Source organism: Ovis canadensis, chromosome 6 (genome assembly GCF_042477335.2).
Source record: "Ovis canadensis isolate MfBH-ARS-UI-01 breed Bighorn chromosome 6, ARS-UI_OviCan_v2, whole genome shotgun sequence".
Lineage (NCBI taxonomy): Eukaryota > Metazoa > Chordata > Mammalia > Artiodactyla > Bovidae > Ovis > Ovis canadensis.
The window spans coordinates 41013716-41040971 of NC_091250.1; the positions used below are offsets into that span (position 1 = coordinate 41013716).

The 27256-nt window shown below is 38.9% G+C and overlaps 1 protein-coding gene across 1 annotated transcript in view; it reads right to left on the minus strand.

Annotated features, from left to right (window-relative positions):
- Positions 1–27256, minus strand: part of MTTP (microsomal triglyceride transfer protein) — a 55522-nt gene that overhangs the window by 16459 nt on the left and 11807 nt on the right. The window contains exons 4-14 of the mRNA XM_069593640.1: positions 23715–23822; positions 21261–21377; positions 20831–20970; positions 18327–18477; positions 15625–15782; positions 9854–10022; positions 8769–8876; positions 5543–5755; positions 2805–3016; positions 1007–1104; positions 783–904 (exon numbers count right to left, since the gene is read on the minus strand). Coding sequence (XP_069449741.1) covers positions 783–904; positions 1007–1104; positions 2805–3016; positions 5543–5755; positions 8769–8876; positions 9854–10022; positions 15625–15782; positions 18327–18477; positions 20831–20970; positions 21261–21377; positions 23715–23822 — 1596 coding nt within the window. The remainder of the gene's footprint in view (positions 1–782; positions 905–1006; positions 1105–2804; positions 3017–5542; positions 5756–8768; positions 8877–9853; positions 10023–15624; positions 15783–18326; positions 18478–20830; positions 20971–21260; positions 21378–23714; positions 23823–27256) is intronic.

The window sequence follows — 27256 nt, forward strand, 5'->3', positions numbered from 1 at the left end:
ATAAGAACTCAAGTTTATAGAACACTGAATCATTTCTAAAGATAAAATTAGCTTATTTAGAAGATTATAGTTTTGATATGCATAAAAAGTAAAAGGAGTATATTTTGAAATTAGGAAGCCTTTAAAGATTGCCACCAAATTTGGGGTAAAACTAAAGGGATGGAAGTCAGCCAGTTGTCAAATGCCTACACTTTATTCTTTTCTGTCTTAGAAGTATTAGAAAAATTAGATCAACTCTTTGGAGAACCATATTCTATTATGTGAGCTTTCGTTATGAGGAATCAGTCTCTCCATAGAAACACCAAGAGAAGGAAATACATTCTAGAATTAAATATCTGGCGCTCCAAGGAATATATATATCTATGAGTAAAAATAAAATATTTTTGCAAAACATATGTGAGAAATACTGGCATGATTTCAATTTTGGGAATATGTGTACCTTTGAAAAAATATGGATGTTTGCATATTTGAAACTCTCTGGGACCATAAACCACACAGCCTCTTGCAGATGATGGAATCAGGATGACATGATAGGTCCATGATTAATTTACACATTCTACTATAGTGTTATCATACCCACTCCAGCGTTCTTGCCTGGAGAATCCCAGGGACGGGGGAGCCTGGTGGGCTGCCGTCTATGGGGTTGCACAGAGTCGGACACGACTGAAGCGACTTAGCAGCAGCAGCAGCAGCAGCAGTGTTATCATTAGTATATATTTTATCCTACTTCACACTAACTGCTTACGTAGTCAAATAAGCAAAATTAATGAAAAATGAGATACCTGGATACCATGAAGAGGAGTTTTCTCAATATACTGAAAGATGTTCAGGTTACTTCTCCTTAGAATGCCAGAACCAGAGTAAAGAATGTCAAGGCTGTAAGTAGATGCCGAATGGGAAGACCCTAATGACACCAACAAAAAAAATCCACAAATTTAACAACAGTCACAGCAACACTGAGCACGGCATGGGGCAGGGAGGGAGAGCCTCTTTCTGGGTTACGCACGTTCTACGTAGCCAGTATATGCAGAGGAGGACCCACTCTTGGAGAAACGATCATAATTATGAGCAACCATTTCCTTCAGAACTTGACGGACCATTTTGCTGTAACACAAAAAAGGAAAAGCTGCATTGTGGTGGCTGTTTCCCAAGTCATATTTGGAAGGAACCCAAATCCTCAGTGGAAAAAAGAAGGGGCCAAATTTTCCTCGTGCCACTCCAAGACTAGGGAGGTGCCAGCTGGAGTGTCAGCATCAGGATGAGGGTTTTCCCCTTCATTCCTCAGATATCTGAAGTTTAGTTTGGTATCAAAATGACAGCAAGGTGAGGACACCCAACTATGATATAGTTGAAGCTGAGTGATGGACACAACTCAAAAGTGGAAAACAACATGTTCTTTGAATCACTGTGGTTCTATTGTCAAATAGTATATACTTTTAAGGAAAATTGCACCAAACTGGAGAGGCTACCCAATCTTTCTTTAAATGTTTTCCTATACCCTCTAGTGTTGTCTAATGTTCAATTAAAGGGACACTTCACAAGGGACTTCTCTGGTGGTGCAACAGTTAGGACTTCACGAGCTTCCACCATAAGGGACACGGGTTCGATCCCTGGTCAGGAAACTAAGATCTCACAAACCACTCAGCATGGCCATAAAAAAGAAAAGAAACATCTCAGTAAAACGCAATGTGTGTGCCAAGTTACTTCAGTCGTGTCTGACTCTTTGCAACCCTATGGACTATAGCACACCAGGTTCCTCTGTCCATGGAATTCTGCAGGCAAGAACACTGGAGTGGGTTGCCATGCCCTTCTCCAGGGGATTTTCCCAATCCAGGGACTCTTTCATCTGCATTGGCAGGCAGGTTCTTTACCACTAGCACCCTCTGGGAAGCCTGAGTGTCTCTTTCTAAGTAAGCCTTACCCTTCTAAGGGAGAGGCTATGGACTTCAGTATCCTTGGGCTTCCTGGTAGCTCAGCTGGTAAAGAATCTGCCCGCAATATGGGAGACCTGGGATACCTGGGTTTGATCCCTGGGTTGAGAAGATCCCCTGGAGAAGGCAAAGGCTACCCACTCTAGTATTCTGGCCTGGAGAATTCCACGGACTGTATAGTACATGGGGTCCCAAAGAGTTGGATACGACCAAGAGACTTTCACTTTTTTTTTCTCTATCTTATTTACTTATCTAATTAGTGTTGAGATATTGCCATTCCTGACTACTTAACATTAATTGCATCAGTAATAATAAAATTTAAACAGCACAGCAAAAAAAGAAAATAACCTACCAAAGAAATCCATACCTAGGTCTGATGTAGAACATTATTGAGAGGAAGAAGAAGAATGTTTCCTTACAGGGTTCACCCCAGAATCACTAGGTGATATGATTTTAGCATAGAGAAGAAAAGGTAAAGAGCAGTCCTCAAATATTCACAGGGACTGCATATGAGTGAGTGATTAGCTCTCTTCTGCTTTGCTCCAGGGATGAAGTCAGGCCGAGAGAAGATTTCAGTCCTACTGAAAATGTAGTTGGATTTTAAAACATCACTAACATTTGGCAATATGATATTACCAGACCGAACAGAATACCTAGAGTGAAAAAAACTATATCCAGAGTTCCAAATCATAGTGCCAAGGCAAAGTTTAATCTGGCCTGCTAAATACTTCTCTTATGGGAAATTTGGCAAACTCTTTGGTTTTATGCAACATAACCCAGCATAAAGACCACACCATTGTTATCAGCCACATGTGTATCACATCATTATACAAGCAAGCTCAGAGAAGCAGAGAGAGGGGCGCTGTTCCCTACCTTGCAGGCATTTCAAAACGTAGGATGTCTTGGACAATGGAGAGCATGTATTTATTCATTTCTTTGGGAAGTTCCCCAATAGAGAGCAGGATGTTTTTCACTTCCATGTAGGATGGATTGTTTTTTAAAATGATGGCTGCTGCAGTAGTACGCACAGTTTTTTCATGTATTTTACGATTCTGGTGGTATATCCTGTTCATAGTCTTCTTTACCTGTAGACAAGATGTTCAAGCTTGGTTAGCTCACATCTCATTTCATGAATTGATACCGTGGCAGGAAGAGTTCATGCTCATAAAAATAGACACGTGCCTCTACATTTCCCACATTTCTTTGCACTTAGGGTGGGGCCATAGCTCTGGCTAACAGACGGTAAGCAGAATTTCTGTGGGTGACTCCTGGGCTGAGGCAGTTAAGAGCTGGTATATCTTATCCCGCTCTTTAGTCTACTACTATAGTGAGCTCATGGCCACGTTTTCCCTTAGCATGGATTAGCCATAGCTAATGAGACGCTGAGATGTGAGAAACTGAGATTTCTGAGTCTTGATTGCTATGCAGCATATCATAGTATTACCTAACAAACACAGATTTTTCAAAGGTACTACTGCTATATGGCAAAGGGCCTCTGGAAAGAGATGACTAGATGAACCTATATTCCTTACAATGAAGTGCCTCAGAATTTTCCATCTTTTTAAAATTAATAGACTATTTTTCAGAGAAATCTTAGGTTCACAGAAAAACTGAGCTGCAGGTATGCTGCTGCTGCTGCTGCTAAGTCGCTTCAGTCGTGTCCGACTCTGTGTCACCCCATAGATGGCAGCCCGCCAGGCTCCCCCGTCCCTGGGATTCTCCAGGCAAGAATACTGGAGTGGGTTGCCATTTCCTTCTCCAATGCATGAAAGTGAAAAGTGAAAGTGAAGTTGCTTAGTCGTGTCTGACTCTTAGCAACCCCATGGACTGCAGCCCACCAGGTTCCTCCATCCATGGGATTTTCCAGGCAAGAGTACTGGAGTGGGGTGCCATTGCCTTCTCCAGAGCTGCAGGTATAGTATTCCTATATACCTCCTGATCTCCATCCCTTCCCACTCCCCCTTCCACACAATCTCCCCTCTGTCAACATCCTGCATCTCAGTGGTATGTGTATTACATTTGATGAACCAGGGAGGCCTGGTGTGCTGCGATTCATGGGGTCGCAAAGAGTCGAACACGACTGAGCGACTGAACTGAACTGAACTGAACTGACACTGATACATCATTATCATCCAAACGCCATAGGTTATAATAGAGGATTTTCTTCTTCTTTTTTTAATCTTTTTTACAAAATGTTAATACTGAAGAAAATTCATCAAAATAATTACATCCTGTGGCAATAACTAATTTCATTAGCCACTAGCATCACCTAACAATAGGGGTTCTATACTAGGTATTTATAAATATTTCTTTCAATTCTACTCCCCTCTGCCTTGTTCTCTCTCTCAAATGTTGACCTTATTCTCAAATACATAGGAATTAAGAAACTCATCAAAACAAAAAGTATACTAACACATATATATGGAATTTAGGAAGATGGCAATGACGACCCTGTATGCAAGACAGGGAAAGAGACACAGATGTGTATAACGGACTTTTGGACTCAGAGGGAGAGGGAGAGGGTGGGATGATTTGGGAGAATGACATTCTAACATGTTACTATCATGTGAATTGAATCGCCAGTCTATGTCTGACGCAGGATGCAGCATGCTTGGGGCTGGTGCAACGGGATGACCCAGAAAGTTGTTATGGGGAGGGAGGTGGGAGGGGGGTTCATGTTTGGGAATGCATGTAAGAATTAAAGATTTTAAAATTTAAAAAATAAAAAACTAAAATTAAAAAAAAAAAAAACAAAACAACTAAGAAGAGACTGAGCCAGAATCTCTCTCTAAGTCTGTCTGTCTCAAACACTCATGACCCTAATTATCACACTTCACAGCCTATCAACAACGTAGCTGCAAACTTAGAACATCATTCTGAGCAGGTAGTTTATCTCATACTTTGTAAACATTCTCTGTCCTAAAAAAATTTTTAATTTGGATGGCTTCCTGAATGGTCACACTTAAGCAGGTTATTCCCATGTCAAACAATTTGAGAGCATCTTAAAACGTGTGTGTGTCTATGTGTGTTAATTGCTCAGTCATGTCTGATTCTGCAACCCCATGAACTGTCACCCATCAGGTTCCTCTTGTCTGCGAGATTTCCCAGGCAACAATACTGGAGTGGTTAGCCATTTCCTTCTCCAGGGGGATCTTCCCTACCCAGAGATCAAACCTGGGTCTCCTGCATTGCAGGCAGATTCTTTACCATCTGAGCCACCAGGGAAATAAAGATATTTCAGAGAAGAATTTGTTTCTTAAAGTAAAAGAAGGTGCTTCAATATTTATGCTTCAGGATATAGGACAATATCTACTCAGAATGTGAGGCTACTTCAGAACTGACTTAAATCCAATTGAAGTTATTTCTAAACAGGAAAAAGAGATTCTTAGTTTGGGGCAGGAAATAGGGTGACTTCAGACAAGTTTGCAGCCCACTCCAGTGTTCTTGCCAGTTGAATCCCAGGGATGGGGGAGCCTGGTAGGCTGCCATCTATGGGGTCACACAGAGTCGGACACGACTGAAGCGACTTAGCAGCAGCAGCAGCAGCAGCATGATTGGGCATGCTTTTGTTTCCCTTTTGTGAAGGTTGCAAATATTCTTGGAGAACTTACCTCATCAGTTATGAAAGGGACATCGTATCTCTGGAGTGCGGTGGCGGCAAGGTGGCTGATGGGCCCTTCTCCTGTCTCTGTGTACTTTAGAAGGAGCGGGATGCCTTCTGGAAGCCGGGCATTTTTCAGAGCCAGCAGGTACATCATGATGTCCTCTTTTTTCCCTGCTTTTTCAAGTCCTGCCAAGATTAACTTCTTGGCTTCTACCACTCCCTAAAAGAACACATCCTACGTCAGACATATGTGTAACCACACATGAAACAAAGCTTGGGTAAGACTGGCTTCACTCTTGTGTCCAAGACAATGGCCTCAAGTTTTATAGCTTTTGCACTGGTTGCTTGACTGAGGCGCACAACGAAAATGAAAAAGCGCAGCTTGATAAAGGTATTGTTGTTATTTTTTAAATACATACATTAACATATCTGCAAGAAGCAATGAGTATAATTAACAATGGGCATATTTACTTTTAAACACATCCTGAATGTATAAGATCATTTTTTAAATTCCCTTGTAATCGATTATTCCTAGACTTGCCCATTCATTGAAATTATAAAATAATGGTTAGAAGGTACCTAACTGGTGGCATTCACCTTTTCTTTTGTATTAACTATGGTGAAAGCACCTAAGACTCAACTGTAAGGTCTTGTTCTAACTATTTAAAGAGTGCTCATTTCCACTCAATTCCAAATTTCATTAATGCTGACATACTGTTCAAAAAACCTTTCTGGAATGCCTTCTGTGTAGCAGGTACTTTGCAAACATATTCTTTAATCAGGAAAGGCCTTTTGTTTTCTGGCCTAGAAACTATTAACTAATAAGTTAATAGTTTAATGGAAAAGTAAATTAGAAATAGGCTCTATTTCACCTTTGTTACTAAGTATGTTTTAGGGGCTTCAGTGTCATATGTAGGCTTCAGGTACACACACACACACACACATGGGAGAAATGGGGGGTAGTGACCCTCAAATAGAATGAAGATGCTGAAGTTTAAATGTAATAAAGAAGTCCTATTTCTCAACTATCAGACTGAACTCTAAAAACCCAAAAGTTTGATAACATACATTGTTATTGAGCCTATTGGGAAATAGGCATCCTAGTGGGAACCTAAAATGTTACAATTCCCATGGAAGATAATTTGGAAAAATCTAACAGATCTGCATTTTGATCCAGTACCCTAGCCCTGAAGCTATAGCTCCAAAAATAAGAGAAAGTGTGCCCAAGATTATCCATTTAAATATTATTTGTAAAGAGCAAAAACAGTGGACATCACCTAATGACCATACATGGGAGAATAAACCGTGGTGCCTCAGTTTAACACACAATGGAGTACTAGGCAGCTGTAAAAGGAAGGGGAAAGATCTCTATGAACCAGTATGGGTTGATTTCCAGAATATGTTGTTAAGTGGAAACAATAAGATATACAGAAGTTTATAGTTTGTGTAAAAAAAAAGGAATAAGAATGTGTGTGTACACCTGCTTACTGTTGCAAAAAGAAACAGGAAAGAGAACACAAAACTAATTATATCACTTACGTAGAAAAAGTAGGTAAGAATGGGTGGAAGGGTAGGAAAGGGAATGAGACCTCTTTGAGAATATTTTTAAAATCAAGTTTTGACTTTCAAATCATGTTCCTATTTCATATATTCAAGAAATAAGATGAAGTTACAGATGAAATAAGATGTAAGGATGCTAAAATTGAATTGAAACAAAATCTAATGAACATGAATAAATATAAGATTAATAACATAAATGAACGAAAGAAAATAAAAAAGAATTAACCCAAGTAATGTTTGAGCATAGTACTCTGATTATATACCTTTCATGTAATATATTCTAAAGACAAAAAGATTGTGAAGTCTTGAACTTTACTTAAGATAGTTTGTTTTTTGTAGTGATATTCGTGTAACAACTCCAAAGCTATTTTGTGCATGTTTTAGGATTGAGCAAATGAATCACAGTATCAATGTTCTTGAGAACCAAGGTTCTCAATGTGGGAGAAGGAAGATATAATTATGGAATGATGGAAGGAGAGAAAGAACCCTGTAGAACTGGATTAGAATTAGAGGTAGCAGTATGAACTCACAATTTAATAAATATAAATACATGTATTTTGTCCATTGTAAAAGCCTAGATGCAATGGCCTTCAAGTAATGAGAAGTAAAAGTCTTTAGGGGTAAAATGTCAGATGCACGCAACTTACTCTCAAAGGGTTCAACCAAAATAATATAAAATGAAATAAGATAATTCAAATAGGATAATACATTAACAACTGTCAAATTGAGATGAATCAGGTATACAAATATTCATGGAATTATGCTATTCTCACAACTTTTCCATAGGTCTGAATTTTTTTCCAAATATAAATTTGGGGGAGAAAAGAAATTAGGATGCAGTGAGATCAAAATATAAGCAAAAACACATATTAATAGGAAACAGAAATAAAAGTAAAATGCGGTCTGAAAGCTGGTTATATAATAAACATGGATGGAAAAAAGATTATATTTGTATATGTTTAACATCTTTAACCTGTTTGCCTTACAGAAAGATGAGTTGAGTTCGATATTAATTCATTTAGATTTTCCATATTTAGTTGTGCTTAAAAGTGAATGTTTTGTCATAATTTAATGAGGAAGATGTTAAAATTGATAGTCCACTCAGGCGAGTGGAGAAGCTTTGAGGAAATTAAATTAAAAATAAAATACAAAGTTCTAAAGTAGTTAGAAGTAACTAAATTTCTCCCATAAAAACTAAAAAACTGCAAACCATACTTACTATGGATAATAGTCTGCTCAAGGAGGTAGCCTTAGAGTCTACTATCGAAGAACAAGAACTTTACCATATATACGTATATACATCATTCAAAGTTGAGTACAGTACACAGTGGGTACACAAAAAATATTTCTTGATGGGGGATTCTTGGACTATTCACTTTCAGCGAGCATTTATTGAACTTTACCTATGTACCAGGCACCATTTTAAGCAATTGGTGGGGAATAAACAAAGATCCATTTCTTCAGTGAACTTATATTTCAGTGGGAGACAGAATAAAGAATCCATGTAATAATTAACTGAATTATAAAGTATGTTCAACAGCAATAATTGCCATGCAAGTAGTGAAAACAGAGTAGGGTGAGAGGAATTAGGAACACCAGTCATGAGCACGCGAGTGTTAAATAGGACGGTTTGGAGCTATGTATACAGTGACTGAGATTGGATTTGCACTTACTTTCAGTTTGCAGCCTTCATTCTGACACAGCTTCCTGACAAGGGCCCCGATGATGATCATAACAGATTCTCTGATGTCATTGCTTCCAAAAGAACCTTTGAACTTACTCTATTAGGCAAACAGGAATAAAACAGATTACCAAAACATTTAAACATTTTCATGGAATATTTTTCAGTAAGAAACAAAAGTGGCCAAAGCCTGAAGAAACTGTTTCCATATTTCTAGATTGCGAACTCTGAATTTTGCTTTGGGGACACATAAATTCACTATCTAGCTTTGAACTGAAGAGTTGGTAAAGTCTTTCCAGGTATTTTTAACATAGATCTGTGAATTCCTGAGAAGTTTATGGATTATATTCACTGCATCAGTAAATCAAAAAAATGGTCTGTAAAATTGTATGTGTGGGTAATGAGGGACTTCACTAATGCTATCAAATTTTCAAACAAGCCTATTTTCCAAAAAGATTATGAATTATTCCCCTAAATCATAAGTGAATAAGTACACTTTCTGTTTTTAAACCTTGGGTCCAAGAGAACTCTAGCTTTTGCTTCCAATATAATTTTTCAGTATCAGAAGAATTCTATGTATTGGGTTGGTGAAGGTTCATTGGGGTTTTTCAGTAATAATGTATTGAAAATCCCAAAGGAACTTTTTGGCCAACCCAACACATAACATATAATGATTATATGTTATACAGTGTACTGTACATTAAATAGCATGAAGATTTTTGAAGTCAAAATAAATCTTTTAAAGTCAAATTGTGAAGTATAACCAAGACAGAAATTGAAATTTTGTCCTATGTCACATTACATGATAGGTGAATATAATCTTTAAATTTCCATAAAACATAGCTTAAGTTATCTAGAGGAATTGCAAAGAAGACACTATGTGAAATATTCTACTTTGTGAAATAATCTATGTTATAATTAATGATTAATGAAAGAAAACAGTCTAATAGAATTTGAATATGAATAACCAGAAGATCTAGTTTCAGCCTTTATTTTGATGCTGGCAACTTTTAATTACTGCTTAAATTCTGAAGATCAGCTGAGAGCTTTAATTTTGGCAGTGTCCATCTGACTTACAATGAGGGCTCTCAGGAGTTCTTCATCGGGATGTGAGGCAAACGCACAGGCATAGAGAAACCTTTCCTGGAGGATAACGCTCTCGGCGCTTTTGAAATCCAGAAAGTCCAAAATGGCATCTAATGAGTCTGGTGTCTGAGCAGAGGTGACAGCATCCACTAGCTGGGGTCTACAACAGAAAACACAGTCATAGATATCAGTCTTTAGGGTGCTTAATAAATTATTTTGAATTGCTACCATTCATAGACCCCATTGGTTTGAGTTTCCTAAAGAAGTGAAAATTTTTTATTTAAACAAAAAAAAGTGACAGCTTTCTCTGAAAGACATTACCCCATTTTATTTTAAGCCTCTCTCTTAACTCCCTTCTTTCTCACTCAATGTACCCTCAGAATATACAGATTAATTTTACTGTATTACCCTAAGCCAAATATAATTTGGAGGTTTGTAAATAAAATTATATAAATAATATAACAAATTAGGTTAAAATTCTTTTCTCCATAATTAATATATAAAAGCTATTGTCTCCCAAATCAATTCTTTTTCTAATTAGCTTTGCAACTATATACATTTCTTAAATGCATAACTAAGGTAGTATCATTCAGTGGAAAGATGGGACATTCTTTTAACTTTCATTTCTATCCAAGAGAGAAATTTCTGCTCATTTTTTAAAAAAATAAAAAGCACCATGGTACAGTTCAAGTTCGGATTTCCCAGGTGGTGCTAGTGCTAAAGAAGCTGCCTGCCAATGCAGGAGAGGTAAGAGAGGCGGGTTTGACCCTTGGGTCAGGAAGATCCTCTGGAGGAGGGCATGGCAACCCACCCCAGTATTTCTGCCTGGAGAATCCCATGAACAGAGGAGCCTGGTGGGCTATGGTCCACAGAATCACAAAGCATCAGACATAACAAGCAATTTAGCGTGCACACAAGCATAGTTCAAGTTCAATCACAACAATTAGTTGTGAGTAGAGTGAAACTTCTACAGGAAAGTGCTAGGTACATAGTCCACTCATCAAGAATCTCTGATTGGTTGAGTCTTGGGATGATAATATTTCTGAAACTAGTTGCTATACTAATGAACATAAGATGTCTGTATATATTTCATTCCACATCTACATAACAGATACATACATGTATTTAATGCATTATATATATATATATATATATATATATACATATTTTAAAAAAGATATTCTTGTACTATACCATTTTGGCCCTAACAAAACCTCATGGAATGGAGCAGACTGAGAGAGAGATAATACTTCTTAAGTGTTAGTATTGCAAACACTCTACTAGCTATTTTAGGTATGCAACCTCTTTTCCAAATTGGGAAAGGAGTACGTCAAGGCTGTATATTGTCACCCTGCTTATTTAACTTATATGCAGAGTACATCATGAGAAATGCTGGGCTGGAGGAAGCACAGGCTGGAATCAAGATCGCTGGGAGAAATATCAATAACCTCAGATATGCAGATGACACCACCCTTATGGCAGACAGTGAAGAAGAACTAAAGAGCCTCTTGATGAAAGTGAAAGAGGAGAGTGGAAAAAGTTGGCTTAAAACTCAACATTCAAAAAACTGAAATCATGGCATCCGGCCCCATCACTTCATGGCAAACAGATGGGGAAGCAGTGGAAAAAGTGACAGATTTTATTTTCTTGGGCTCCAAAATCACTGCAGATGGTGACTGCAGCCATGAAATTAAAAGACACTTGCTCCTTGGAAGAAAAGCTATGACCAATCTAAATAGCATATTAAAAAGTAGAGATATTAATTTGCCAACAAAGGTCCATCTAGTCAAAGCTATGGCTTTTCCAGTAGTCATGTACATATGTGAGAGTTGGACCATAAAGGAAGCTGAGCACCAAAGAATTGATGCTTTTGAACTGTGGCGTTGGAAAAGACTCTTGAGAGTTCCTTGGACTGCAAGGAGATCCAACCAGTCCATCCTAAAGAAATCACTCCTGAATATTCATTGGAAGGACTGATGCTGAAGCTGAAACTCCAATAATTTGGCCACCTGATGCAAAGAACTGACTCAATGGAAAAGACCCTGATGCTGGGAAAGATTGAAGGCAGGAAGAGAAGGGGATGATAGAGAATGAGATGGTTGGATGGTTGATGGCATCACCAACTCAATGGACATGAGTTTGAGCAAGCTCTGGTAGTTAGCAAATGACAGGGAAGCCTGGCATGCAGCAGTCCATGGGGTCACAAAGAGTTGGACACGACTGCGTGACTGAATTGAATGGAACCTCTTTTTGCTTTAATTTCTTCATCTGTAACATGGGGCTATAAAGAGCAGTTATTTTAGGGTTGTCAAGAGGATTAAATCACATGATCTATGTAAAACACTTAGAATAGTGCTTGGCATATTGTAAATGCTCAATAAATATATGCAGTTATTAATACCATCAGCTCACCTAACATCTCTGTCAGTTTAATACTAATATTCTCCCTATACATAAGGAAACAAACTCAGAGATATCAAATCATTTGTTCAAGGTTCCATAGCTAGTAAAAATAGAGCTAGGATTGGAACTCAGTTTTTTCTGACTCTGGAATACATGGGTCTTAATTACAGTGTTTTCTAAAGTGCTTTCATGTAACACTAATCCTACAAAATGCTTTAAGAAGAGGGATTTTCAAGGTCATGTAAGTTTGGAATATATTTAAGGAAACTTATATGTAATATTGCCAACAAAGGTCCGTCTAGTCAAGGCTATGGTTTTTCCAGTGGTCATATATGGATGTGAGAGTTTGACTGTGAAGAAAGCTGAGCGCCGAAGAATTGATGCTTTTGAACTGTGGTGTTGGACAAGACTCTTGAGAGTCCCTTGGACTGCAAGGAGATCCAACCAGTCCATTCTAAAGGTGATCAGTCCTGGGTGTTCTTTGGAAGGACTGATGCTAAAGCTGAAGCTCCAGTACTTTGGCCACCTCATGCGAAGAGTTGACTCATTGGAAAAGACTCTGATGCTGGGAGGGATTGGGGGCAGGAGGAGAAGGGGACGACAGAGAATGAGACGGCTGAATGGCATCACCGACTCGATGGACTTGAGTTTGAGTGAACTCTGGGAGTTGGTAATGGACAGGGAGGTCTGTCGTGCCGCAATTCATGGGGTCACAAAGAGTCAGACGTGACTGAGTGACTGAACTGAATATCTTTTCAAGATTGCTGGGTGAAATATCAATCATCTCAGATATGCAGATGACACCACCAGTATGTCAGAAAGTGAAGAGGAACTAAAAAGCCTCTTGATAAAAGTGAAAGAGGAGAGTGAAAAAGTTGGCTTAAAGTTCAACATTCAGAAAACGAAGATCATGGCATCCGGTCCCATCACTTCATGGGAAATAGATGGGGAAACAGTGGAAACAGTGTCAGTCAGTCAGTCAGTCAGTTCAGTCACTCAGTCATGTCCGACTCTTTGCGACCCCATGAATCGCAGCACGCCAGGCCTCCCTGTCCATCACCAACTCCCGGAGTTCACTCAGATTCACGTCCATCAAGTCCGTGATGCCATCCAGCCATCTCATCCTTGGTCGTCCCCTTCTCCTCCTGCCCCCAATCCCTCCCAGCATCAGAGTCTTTTCCAATGAGTCAACTCTTCGCATGAGGTGGCCAAAGTACTGGAGCTTCAGCTTTAGCATCAGTCCTTCCAAAGAACACCCAGGACTGATCACCTTTAGAATGGACTGGTTGGATCTCCTTGCAGTCCAAGGGACTCTCAAGAGTCTTGTCCAACACCACAGTTCAAAAGCATCAATTCTTCGGCACTCAGCCTTCTTCACAGTCCAACTCTCACATCCATATATGATCACAGGAAAAACCATAGCCTTGACTAGACGGAGGGCTCCAAAATTACTGCAGATGGTTACTGCTGCCATGAAATGAAAAGATGCTTACTCCTTGGAAGAAAAGTTATGACCAACCTAGATAGCATATTAAAAAGCAGAGACATTACTTTGCCAACAAATGTCTGTCTAGTCAAGGCTATATAGTTTTTCCAGTGGTCATGTATGGATGTGAGAGTTGGACTGTGAAGAAAGCTGAGCTTCAAAGAATTGATGTTTTTGAACTGTGGTGTTGGAAAAGACTCTTGAGAGTCCCTTGGACTGCAAGGAGGTCCAACCATCCTAAAGGAGATCAGTCCTGGGTGTTCACTGGAAGGACTGATGCTAAACCTAAAGCTCCAGTACTTTGGACACCTCATGAGCAGAGTTGACTCATTGGAAAAGACTCTGATGCTGGGAAGGATTGGGGGCAGGAGGATAAGGGGACAACAGAGGATGAGATGGCTGGATAGCATCACCAACTCGATGGACACGAGTTTGAGTGAACTCTGGGAGTTGGTGATGGACAGGGAGGCCTGGCGTGCTGCGATTCATGGGGTCGCAAAGAGTCAGACACGACTGAGCAACTTAACTGAACTGAACAGAATATCTTTTCTACTATACAATGTTACATGTCAATTTCCTATGATATGATACTATATTGAAAATATTAGGTAAATAACCTGGTTCAGAAAATACATCATGCAATCATACAAATTATTGCCACCATAAGATTTTTAGGATACAAATAAGTCTAAGGTTTAGTGTCTAAGTTAACAGCCAAATTTCGCACTGTTTTTGTCAGTAATTTTTTTTTTGACAAAAAGATAAGTCACTCTAAAATATATCCTTAAGTTCTATGATTAAAACAGAGTCTGAGAATTTATGATTTTGCATATATTTAACTCAGTTTAAATGTTTATTTTTGAAGACAGTATCCAACTAACTAGTAGTCATATGGAATTCATATCAATTTTTTAACCCCCTAGGTCAAGTCAATAACATTACAATCAAGAATAAGCAATCTTCTCAGGGAAAAAGCTACATTTTCTTATTCTTCAGTAATCAAGTCCTTTGAACTCAGTGACCACTGACTATTGCTGTGTGTGTTGTGTGTTTGTGGGAAGGGGTGTAACTTGGCCATTTTATACTTTTGACTATTAATGGCTAGTTTCCACTGTTTGTCAAACTAACTGAGCCATGTTCTATATCATCAATTAGGATAATTAGTGTTAAACAGTTGAATTTGTAGTTGCAGATAAATTTTGTTTTACAGACCAAAACACTTCTATTTAGAAAGTGTATTTGTATTGGTATTTACAACGTAAGTTTGAGAATTGTCAACTCTCTTTATTGTGGATGCAAAATAAGGCACTCTTCCACTGTATACTCAAATGATATACACATTTCTTTTCTCTGGATTCTTTTGGCTATTTATCTCAGTTCTCAATTTTCTCTTCAAAACAAGGCTTCTATGAGGATCATCACTGTATCTTTAATGAAAGATCATTTTTAATAGAAAAAATCATACTGTTTTTTTTGTTTGTTTTCATAATCAATTCTGAACTCTTTCTGAGTGTCAATGAATAGCTCTTGGAACACAATTTCAGCAGAGTGTGGCAGCACCTGCACTGTGGTATTACATCAAAGTTCTACCCTCCCCCTATCTATGTACCAATCTAGACCTGATTTACACTCATGAACAAAATGTTCAAAATAAAATGTTCACTCTGAGTCACTGCTGAAAACTTGCATTTCTGGCCAATTAACCATTGAGTTACTGCACTGAGGTATAACTGTTCAATGCAAATGTGAAATAGCCAAACAACTGATTTGAAGGTGAGGCAGCCGATTAAAAAGGGATCTTTACCTGCTTAATAAACAGCAATCCAGAAATACTTTCTTATAGACAACCCCAGGAAATGTTCAGGGAACTTACAGTACTTCCTTGTTTTCTGCCTTTAGAATTTGGAGGATCTCTTCTTTCTTTGCCATCCTGAGGTGCTTGATGAAGGCCAGGAAGCTTCTGACAGCCTCAGCCTTGGAGAGGTTGTCAGGCTGCAGGTGTTTTCTGATGGACTGCCAATGCGCTGAGAGCTGCAAAACACGGCCACAGGCCCAGACCACACTCATAATTCTGAACATCTGTGTTTATAAAGAATGTTCTCTCCAGAAATAAAATTTTCCTTGTATCCGACAAGCAAAAGAAGCTCTTTGTATCTTACCTCCGTATATCTGATTGCCCCTGCCCCTGCCCCTGTCACATTGCTGTGACTCTCAGAGGTAAATACAGAGGCCTGCTGACCAGTGCACAAGTCCTCTCAAGAGGACGCTTTTTGTCGATTAGAACTTAGCTCAAATGAAGATACCTCAAGATTCCGGCCATATAGGTCATTCCATGGTTACACAAAGGAATTATGTCTGAGGCCAGGCTTTGACTACCATAGTGAAATTATGTCGAATTTTCATTAACAACAGGCTATTCTGTTGGGAAAAATCATTAGAACTGCTGAAGAATTGTGTCATATTTCTTATTAACTGAAACCTTATTGAAAACCAGTTTTTATAATAATTCGATCTCCCTATTCTCTTTATTTTATGGTTTGGATGAAATACTAGTAATAGTAAAACATCTTGCTGAGATCTGAACTGTTCATTTCATATTTCTGTGTTAAGTAGAGTGGCATTTAGATAAAGGTAATCCTCATATACAGTACTGTTATGCCGCTGTGGTTTTAAAAATAGTAAATAGTTCTGATCAATAACATCTTTTGGCTTAGAAAAAAGTTCAAAACCTTATTTTTCATAGTTTACCATTTCTCCCCTAGTTGTAAAAAAAAAAATGCATTAAATCCCATTAGTGACCGGAGAAGGGGATGACAGAGGATGAGATGGCTGGATGGCATCACTGACTCGATGGATGTGAGTCTGAGTGAACTCCGGGAGTTGGTGATGGACAGGGAGGCCTGGCGTGCTGCGATTCATGGGGTTGCAAAGAGTCGGACATGACTGAGTGACTGAACTGAACTGAACTGAACTCTTAACTCTGCATAATCTACATGCTACCAGTTTTTAAATTATTCATTCCTTCCAATAACAACAGATACATATTTTGCTCTTTTCAAATCCCTTTTGGTTATCTAATATTAAGAGGATAGTCAAAAAAAATAGTCCAGTTGTACTTAGCTAGATTTACTGCGTTGTTTCTGAGGGCAGAGATCACATCAGTGTTGTGTTAAGTCAGAATTTTTTTCTTTAAAGAGTTGCAATGGTGACATTATTCTGACATTGAATAAGCAAACCAAAGACATAAACCTTTCCTATAATAATGGAGAAATAGTTTTGAGAAATCTTAGATGGCTCATAATATTTGATAACTATGGGGAGAGAAATTAACAGAATAAGAAAAGATCACTGGTTTCATTAGTCACCTTTCTAAATAATTTCCATCTCATATGACATCAGAAAATGACACTGGAACATTAGATAATTTGTGGGGAAAAAAGAAGAAACAAGATTTGAGAACAATTAGTTTTGTCTCATTTTGTTTTCCCCTTCACTCAATTTTGATATATTTGAGAAACTAAAAAGGAATTGGTGCCTTACACTTTAAGCAAATTCTGGTATTAGCTCTTGATGATTCCACTTTTTTGAACACTAATAATGGCCAAGGGAAAAGCATCTTATGGTAGCTACAAACAGAGCCTGAAGCCAAGGGTTAAGTATTAGGAAGTGCTGGAACCCAGAGTCATACCTGTGGCCATACATCACAACTGATTTATGCAACAAAAGAAATTATTCTTTATTAGATTAAAAATATTACACACACACTTACAAATACATACGGATACACTCACACCTGCACACACACACAGACACACACACTCACACACTTAGCCTTGGGGGTGTGCTCATTTCTGGCTGTAACAGTAGTGGAGGTGGGGGTGTGTGGTAAATAAGTATTCCTGATTTAGGTGAGGAGCTTGGTATCCATTTCTAGTCCTCCTAGCAGCTCTCAGAACACTGAGCTCAGTAAAACATTTCACCTGTGGACATAGTACTGTGTGTGTGCTCAGTTATTTCAGTTGTGTCCTACTCTTTGCAACCCCATGGACTTTTGTCCACCAGGCTTCTCTGTCCATGGGATTTCCCAGGCATGAATGCTGGAGTAGGTTGCCATGTCTTCGTCCAGGGGATCTTCCCGACCCAGTGATCCAACTCATATGTCTTGCATCTTCTGTATTGCAGGTGGATTCTTTACCCACTGAGCCACCTGGGAAGTCTGGACATATTACTCCCAAGAGGCAGAACTTTCAGGATTCAGGCCACTGTCTATGCTCTCAATGCCGTATGCTTCCCCTAACTTCGTCAGGCTTATCCCCACTGCATTCTGAGGTCTGCTTTGAGGAAGCTGCCTTCAAGTCATAACATTTTTTATTTGAACTAAGTGGACGTGGTAGTCATTTGTTAATTATTATGGCATATTATTAGGCTACTGCCATTATAACTCAGTGGTGGCTGGAAGTTCTGTGTAAACTTTCCTTATAAATTAACTGAAGCTTCCATTGCAGAAAGGAAAACAGAATTGTAGGCCATGATTATTCCATGATTTGGCCACACAGCACTGTGGCTCACACTTACAGAAGGGCATCCTTTGCACTTGCTCTGGAAGACCTGGCCCACAATGGGAATGGCCGTGTACTTCGAATCAACTGCTTTAATGATGGCTGCAACCTGCTTTCCCGGCTTCAGTCCCAGGCTTGCTTCCGTGGTTTTCAGCTCCAGTTTCTGCCTGCATATCCAAGGAAGAGAAATACCACATCAGCGGCCTCCTTTTGAGTGAACAAGTGATTAATTGTCATTCTTTTGGCAAACAAGATACTAATGTATTCAAACTCTATAAGGCCATGTCTTTCAAACTGAGAGATCTCCAGCAGTAACAGAAATCTCAAGATAATTATGAAACTTTTCTGGAGCAACAATTTTATTCAAAGCTTTGAAAGTTTAAGCCTGGGATTTCAAAATATTATGACAAGTGACTACAGGAAAGAAAATTTGCCTGGATGCTGAGCAAGATATATGATGTTACCTCTTTGGGCTTTAGCCCAGCTCTCTGAAAAATGATATCTTCAGGACAACCACACGTCACTTACTAAGACAATTAGGAAATCTTGTTTTCCAAATATGGCCTCAATAATCTGATATGCTCTTTCAGTAGCTTGCTTCTCTCCCTTCAAAAGGTGGAGTCTACATCCCTCTCCTTAAACCTGGGCAGGACTCTGTGACTGCCAGGACTTGTGGAGAACAGTAGAAGTTTCAATATATGGCTTGTAAGGCTAAGTCCTTTTATGTTGGAGAAGACTCTTGAGAGTCCCTTGGATTGCAAGACCAAACCAGTCAGTCTTAAGAGAAATCAACCCGAAATACTCATTGGAAAGATAGATGCTGAAGCTGAAACTCCAGTATTTTTGTCGTCTGATGTGAACAGCTGACTCATCACTAAAGTCCCTGATGCTGCAAAAGATTGAGGGCAGAAGGCGAAGAGGGCATCAGAGGATGAGATGGCTGAATGGCATCACTGATGCAATGGACATGAACTTGGGCAAACTTCAGGAGATGGTGAGGGACAGAGAGGCCTGGCGTACTGCAATCAATGGGGTCACCAAGAGTCAGACACGACAGGGTGGCTGACCAACAATAAGTCACAAAAGGGAATTCAGCTTTCATCTGGCATGCTAGCAGCACATACTGTGTAAGAAGTCTGGCTACTGAAGCTACCATGTTGAGAGGCCACATAGAGATAGAGAGATGCAGTGAGGAGCCTAATGTGAACCTCCAGCCCAGACTCTAGATAGGTGAGGGAGCAGCCTGTGAACCAGCTCTGCAACCGCACAGCACACACCAAGCAAGGCATGCCTAGCAGGATCAAGGCAAGCATCACGATTATGAGAGAAAATAATAGAGTGATTGCTGCTTTTTATACTACTAAGTTTGGAGTGGTGTGTTATAGAACAATGGAATCCCGATAAACCTAAATTTAAAATATTAGTTTTATATGAAAACAAGATGGATGTAGTACAAAGTAGAATGCAAGGTTCTAATCCAGAGGAGACTTCAATAAAATTTCAAGCATTTGTGGTTTGAGGCATTTCTACCAAGATTTTAACCATTTACCTCTGACATTAGGGTTACTTCAGAAGAAATATTTGAGACATAATAGCAGAAGATATAACTTACATTTAATGCTAGGATGTGTTATTCTAAATTAAAATCTGAAAGTAAGACATACTCTTAGATTTGAAATTCTAGTCCTTTAGCCTGTGAGAACTATTCTGACCAGAGAAATTTTCTCAAATTGAAATAACAGTTTTGAATATGTAAGTACTATAAATCGCAGCAAAAATTCTGTCATATCACTTTACAATGGAACATTTTTGTGTTTATTAACAATATGACAAAAAAATAATCTTGAGGAGAGAACACACAAATGCCACTTTTTAAAATATATATATATATTTATTAATACCATGTTACAAATACTAAACTGCACTGATTTAGCCACACTGATATATTGCTATACATATATTATAATACTATATAGTATGAATAAGGCAAAGTATAAAACACATCTACTAATTAAGTACAGGACATTCAGATTACATCATATATTTAAAATGTATTGTAAACAACATTATGATGAACATCTTTATAATTGTCTCTATGCATTTATGACTTTTACTTTTGTATAGTTTTCTATGTAGAAGCAATAAGGAAAATATGCTATTAAATCTTTGCAAATGCCACTTTTTAAATCTAAACATTAAAAGCATTTGATAGAGAAATCAGAAAATAAATAAGAATGAATCAAAGTGTTTGCCTTTTTAAAATTTAAATTCTATTTAATAAACTATTTTTAATGAAGTCCTATTTTAAAACATTAAGTATTTATTTCATGCCATATACTATTATAAATAATATGAAAAATAAAGATGAACAAGATATAATCATTGTTCTAAAGGAGCTCACAGTCAAAATGAGGAAGTAATAAATATATTAGTTCATGTGCATGTATATATATGCATATATATTTTAAAATTTTAATAATACATTAAAGAACAGTAAAGAAAATTTAAGCATTATCTTACCTTGATACTATTTTGCCTGCTATTGATTGTAGAAAATTCAGCCTCAAAGCATGTATCTCTTCTGAGAGCACAGCTACAACAAAGCTGTCTTCTATCTTATAGGTAGTGACAGATGTGGCTTTCGAAGTGACACCCAAGACCTAAATAAATAAATGTGGTTGTAACAAGCAATTAGCTTTTTATCTTTGAATCAAGCCAATTAGCAAATTATCTTTTCATCTTCACAAGAACGCTCCTTTCATATTCCTTCAATACACAAACCTACAGTATATTAAAATAAATCCATTCATTTGATATTATATAATACTATACCCTAAACTAAAAATTATAAGTGTTCCCAAATTATATTGCTGCTTTATTCACCTATTATTGCTGAATCATCTCTACAAAAAGAACTTGGTTGCCTCAAAGAAAGTGATAGCGAGCATACCTGATGTGGGGTTGTAAATCCAGCCCTCTCTATTTTGCATGAATCCAAAGCCTTAATTTTGGTCACTTTGTCTTGGTGAGCCTGATAGGTCACTTTACAATCTCCAGAGATGTCTGCCTAAAAGGAAAAGCCAAAATACAATGTTTCAGATGGGATTCTCACATGAACCATTTGAATTCCAGTGGCAAGTAGCTTAAAAATTGGGGTTCTAATACGTCATGCAGGACTCCTTTCTCTGACAAGATAGGAAGACAGAAGAATTCAGTGTTTCCCGCAGCATGTGGATTCCTTTCCATCCTCTTTGAGTCTTATGAGCACATTCTTATTGCCCCAGGAATAATAAATGATTTCCTACTTCTGTCTAATGTCTAATAGGAATTGGACAAGTGGCTTCAGTTCAGTTCAGTTCAGTTGCTCAGTCACGTTCAACTCTTTGCAACCCTATGGACTGCAGTACACCAGGCTTCCCTGTCCATCACCAATTCCTGGAGCTTACTCAGACTCATGTCCATTGAGTCGGTGATGCCATCCAACCAGCTCATCCTCTGTCATCCCCTTCTCCTCCTGCCTTCAATCTTTCCCAGCATCAGGGTTTTTTCAAATGAGTCAGTTCCTCACATCAAGCCAAAGTATTGCAGTTTCAGCATCAGCATCAGTCCTTCCAATGAATATTCAGGACTGATTTCCTTTAGGATGGACTGGTTGGATCTCCTTGCAGTCCAAGGGACTCTCAAGAGTCTTCTCCAGCTCCACAGTTCAAAAGCATCAATTCTTTGACGCTCAGCTTTCTTTATGGCCCAACTCTCACATCCATACATGACTACTGGAAAAATCATCGCTTTGACTAGGCAGACCCTGTGGGCAAAGTGATATCTCTGCTTTTTAATATGCTGTCTAGATTGGTCATAACTTTTCTTCCAAGGAGCAAAAGTCTTTTAATTTCATGGCTGCAGTCACCATCTACAGTGATTTTGGAACCCCCAAAAATGACCTAGTCACAGTCAAAATCACTCAGATGGATAATTATGGGGTGAGGGGAGTTGACTTTTAATACTATGTGTAGGCTGTGTGTGTGTGTGTGTGTGCGTATACGTACAAACACACACATGCTTTGATGAGCTAAGTCCTTTAAAACCTGCGGCATTAATTCAGCCTACCATAAGGCACATCACAGTATACATCTCAATATTGACTCTGTATAGCTTCTCTGAGGCATCCCTTTGGTCTCTATAAGCCAGTCTTTCTACCCTCAGTCTTTTCAGCAAGCTAACCAGCATTCTCTTGGCCCAGGCTTGCCATCAGATTTTCTTACCAGCTCATGAACTGGCTGAATTCAGACAAGAAAACTTGGACTCAGCTCCGCTTTAGATATAATACTTGGGGAGCCACTAAACTTCTGTCACTTGGCCTTTGTTTTTGTCTATTAAATGGAAGGGTTCATATAGACTAGTAGTTTCTCAAACTGACTGTACCTACATTAGCTAAGAAAATTATTAAAATACAGATGCTAATCTACTGAACCAGAATCTCTGCAGTGAATCCAGGGAGTCTTTATTTTTATAACCTTCCTATGGCAAAGGGATGCACAGTGAGGTCACTGGAATGTTCTCCAAGGTTTTTGGGGTCCCTATAATTCAGCAATGAAATTAAAAGACACTCGTTCCTTGGAAGAAAAGTTATGACCAATCTAGACAGCATATTAAAAAGCAGAGACACTACTTTGCCAACAAAGGTCTGTCTACTCAGACCTAAGGCTTTTCCAGTAGTCATGTATGGATGTGAGAGTTGGACTATAAAGAAAGCTGAGCACCAAAGATTTGATGCTTTTGAAGTGTGGTGTCGGAGAAGACTCTTGAGAGTCCCTTGGACTGCAAGGAGAGCCAACCAGTCCATCCTAAAGGAAATCAGTCCTGAATATTCATTGGAAGGACTGATGCTGATGCTGAAACTGCAATACTTTGGCCACTTGATGAGAAGAACGGACCATTTGAAAAGACCCTGATGCTGGGAAAGATTGAAGGCAGGAGGAGAAGGGGACGACAGAGGATGAGATGGTTGGGTGGTATCACCAACTTAATGGGCATGAGTTTGAGTAAGCTCCAGGAGTTGGTGATGGACAGGGAAGCCTGGTGTGCTGCAGTCCATGGGGTCACAAAGAGTCAGAAATGACTGAGCGACTGAACTGAACTGAACTGATCATTCAGTCATTCTATAGGTCTCCTTAGTATAGGTGATTCTAATTTCCTTTCCCCTGTATTCAAATACAAATTAGGGTAAAGGATGATTTGTTTCATATATAAATGAGACAACTATCCAACTCACCTTTTCTAATCATTACCATAGGAGTAATTTTTTTTTTTTTACTGAATTTCTCCAAATAGAAACCCATATAAACAATTTTAGTAACTATGTTAACAAATAAGATTCTAGATGCTTAATAATATTACTGAGTACCTCATTGGTAGTTCCAGAGCTTAACTGCATCTGAAATAGGCTAGCCAGGCCTCTCTTGAGATTTTCTATAGCTGCTGGTTCATTTTGATATGAGTAGAACTCTTTGATCTAGGCGAAAAAAGAACAAACATAAATAGAGCAGAAATGGGTCATTTATGAGACTTGGTTAAATAAATAGCAGGAAAGGTTAGATTCTCGCCCCCATCAATCCTGGGAGAAAGAGATCTGTTAGTTCAAAGCTGGGACTTCCTTTTTTGTGAAAAGAAGCCATTTACATTTCAAAAAGCTAGACCACCAAAATATGACATTTCAGGAGGCTGATAATGAAGGCTTTGGCTATGATGGGAATAACATAGAAAAAGGAAAAAAAGTACTGATACAGGATGGGGTTTCTGTGAAAACAAGGATTGCCCAAGAAAGAGAAATCAGGAACATTCTCTTCAAGCATGTCAACATATTCCCTACTTGTAATTCTGCTTGGAACAAAAATTAACCAATGTTTGGACTTCCCTGGTGGTCCAGTGGTTAAGAACCTGCCTGCCAACGCAGGGGACATGGGTTTGATTCCTGGTCCAAGAAGATCCCACATGCCGCAGAATAACTAAGCTGGAGTGCCACAACTACTGAGCTCACACGAGACAACTATTGAAACCTATGCACTTAAAACCCACGCTCTGCAACAAGAGAAGCCGCCACAATGAGGAACTTGCACCTCAGGGAAGAGCAGCCCCTGGAGCTAGAGAATTCCCACTCAGCGCAGCGAAGACAAAAATCAAGTCTTCATCACAGTCAAAAATGTATAAACAGAATTTAAAAAAAAACTAATCAAGTTTCAAAGTAACATCATAGAAATAGATTCTTGTAGAGAATGGCAATCACCATGCTTGAGAATCCGGAGACAGCACGGCCTCTAAGGGCTATGATAAGGGCCCACACATGGCCAAAATGCCCATGGATAAAATTCCACAAGGCTGATGTTCTTTGGCCCTCCAGAGCATTCCTGTTGGCCTTGGGTATGAGGAGACACAGAAGGTTGGAAGATTTGAGGTTTACGGTGCTAGCACAGCATGGCCTGCCACAGGCACTGCTTTGAGTTTCTCTTCAGAAAGCAGGAAAAAGGCTAGAGTGAGGAAGGGGACTGTGATTGTGATTTGGCTGCAATAGTAAATGGCTTATCTTAGCTTTGTCTCATCCTTGACATTTACAGGCACAGAGACGATAACTATGTCTCATACCATTTTGACCATTTAGCTCACGTTTAAGAAACAAGGATAAAAATACAGAGAATTTTCTGGAAAGCAGGCTGTCATTTTTTACCCTGACTTCAAACACATCACATGATTTAGAAATGGAGAGGATGGATATAGCTTCCCTATAAAAATTCCCAAGGTTTATGGTAATTATAGATGCATGTCTACCAGAAATATCCTGAATGCCTTCCTATTTCTCTTTAAAACCAACCATGACTTCTCAAGTAAAACTGAAAGCTAGTCATTATGCAATAAATTCAATTAATACCAATCTGAACAATTTAGTGTACATGAAAACTCCCTCATACCTTAGATGAAAATACTTTGCCTGATAATTCAAACAAGTACCTCAAATTTTCTGTTTTTATTTTATACATATTATTCTGCCTAGGGACAGATTTACTGGATACTTTATCTGGCAATCAATTTTAGTCATTACACTGGATGAACCTATAAATGTTGGGATTGTGTTTGTCCAGGTTAAAAGGGAACTGGAATAGTGACCTCAACGTCTGGAAATCCACGGTATCATATTCTCAAACAAATCACTGACAATTTCTCAGAACCAAGGTTGAGTTTCTGATGTTCTATTTTGTAAACTAGGTTTTCTTACCTTTGAGGAATTAGAGTGTAACTTTCCTTGCAAATATTTGGGAGAACTTAATCTCCAAATATCAGGACTATTAAAGGATCCTAACTGGATTTCTTGAGCCCATACACAGTCAGAAGGGCTCACTGTTAGCAATACGCACATGCCTATGGTCTGGGACGTTTTTGGCCTGAGCCTTAAATACCTCAGAAAGTGAGAGGATCCATTAAGTAGGAAAAATACTTGTACTACCATCAGATCAGTGCCCTCAGTTTGCTTCCAAGCTATAAAATATGCCTGAATTGCTTATAAAGTTTTCCCTAAAATTTCAGAAACCCAGTTGACAGATTTAATCTTCATAGATAAGGTTAAATACTCTCCTCCTACTCCTTCATCTGATCTTGACTGCTATATCCCTAAGAAAATGATATGACAGACTTTTTCCTGGCAGGCTGAGCAACACAAAGTGTGAGACAGAAAGTTCTTTTCCATTCCTCCTGTCAGTTTTTATTGTCTCCATAGAACTAGAAAAGAGGACAAGTCTCTTTTTCCTTTTGTATGCCTGCTAACCTTTGGGACCTAAATTCCCTCCCTTCAGTTGCAGACCACTGAGGCCCATGCAGACCACTGAGACCCAGAGGGAAGACAGCACTTGTGTCCCTACTAGCTAAATGTAAAAACTGTCAGAATAAAGTGGACTTTTGGTAATTAAGAAATAATAAAGTCAGAACTTTGAAGTTTAAGCCATGAGGCTGACACAATCTTAAACTCATTATTTCACAACAGGAACTGAGTGAGTTTTATTATACTTAGGCCATAAATCTGATTACTTCATTCAGTTCTGAAATGAGCTCTGAATATCCAAGAACACAGGACTCTTATCTAAATTCACAGTCCCTGAGTGGCATAGTCACAAAGTAAGCCGTCAACCCAAGGAAACTAAACACAGAGGAATAAGGGTGGGTTGTGATGAAGGAGATGCAGTGCTTCTTCTGGCCAAATTTTGAGGGCCAATTTCCCCTAGAAATCAGTAGGGGTTATTCATATTTTTTAAAGAAAAAAATGCTTCTATACATTCCTTCAATTTATACATTCATTACGAAAAAGAGAAAGCAAAACTTCATTAACCAGCCAAAGAGCAAAACTAAACGAAAAGGATCACAGCAAACAGAGATTAGTCACTTTCTTTGGTCTGCTTAGCTGAAGCTATGTATGTCTCTTTCATATGTACCTAAGAAAGAGCATAGCTAGGAAACGGTGCCTTGTAAAACGGACAAGTGAAGAAATACACAAAGAGTTAGGAGGCTTTCAAGGTGTCATTTTTCTTTTGGAGGTTGGGGCTCAGACGGTAAAGCGTCTGTCTACAATGTGAGAGACTTGGGTTCGATCCCTGGGTTGGGAAGATTCCCTGGAGAAGGAAATGGCAACCCACTCCAGTACTTCTTCCCTTGAAAATCCCATGGATGGAGGAGCTTGGTGCAGGCTACTATCCATGGGGTTGCAAAGAGTCGGACACGACTGAGTGACTTCACCTTCACTTTCACTTTCACAGGAGCCACGCTGCCAGATTCAGAGAGCAAATCAATGCCTCAGTTCAGTTCAGTCGCTCAGTCGTGTCCGACTCTTTGCGACCCCATGAATCGCAGCACGCCAGGCCTCCCTGTCCATCACCATCTCCCGGAGTTCACTCAGACTCACATCCA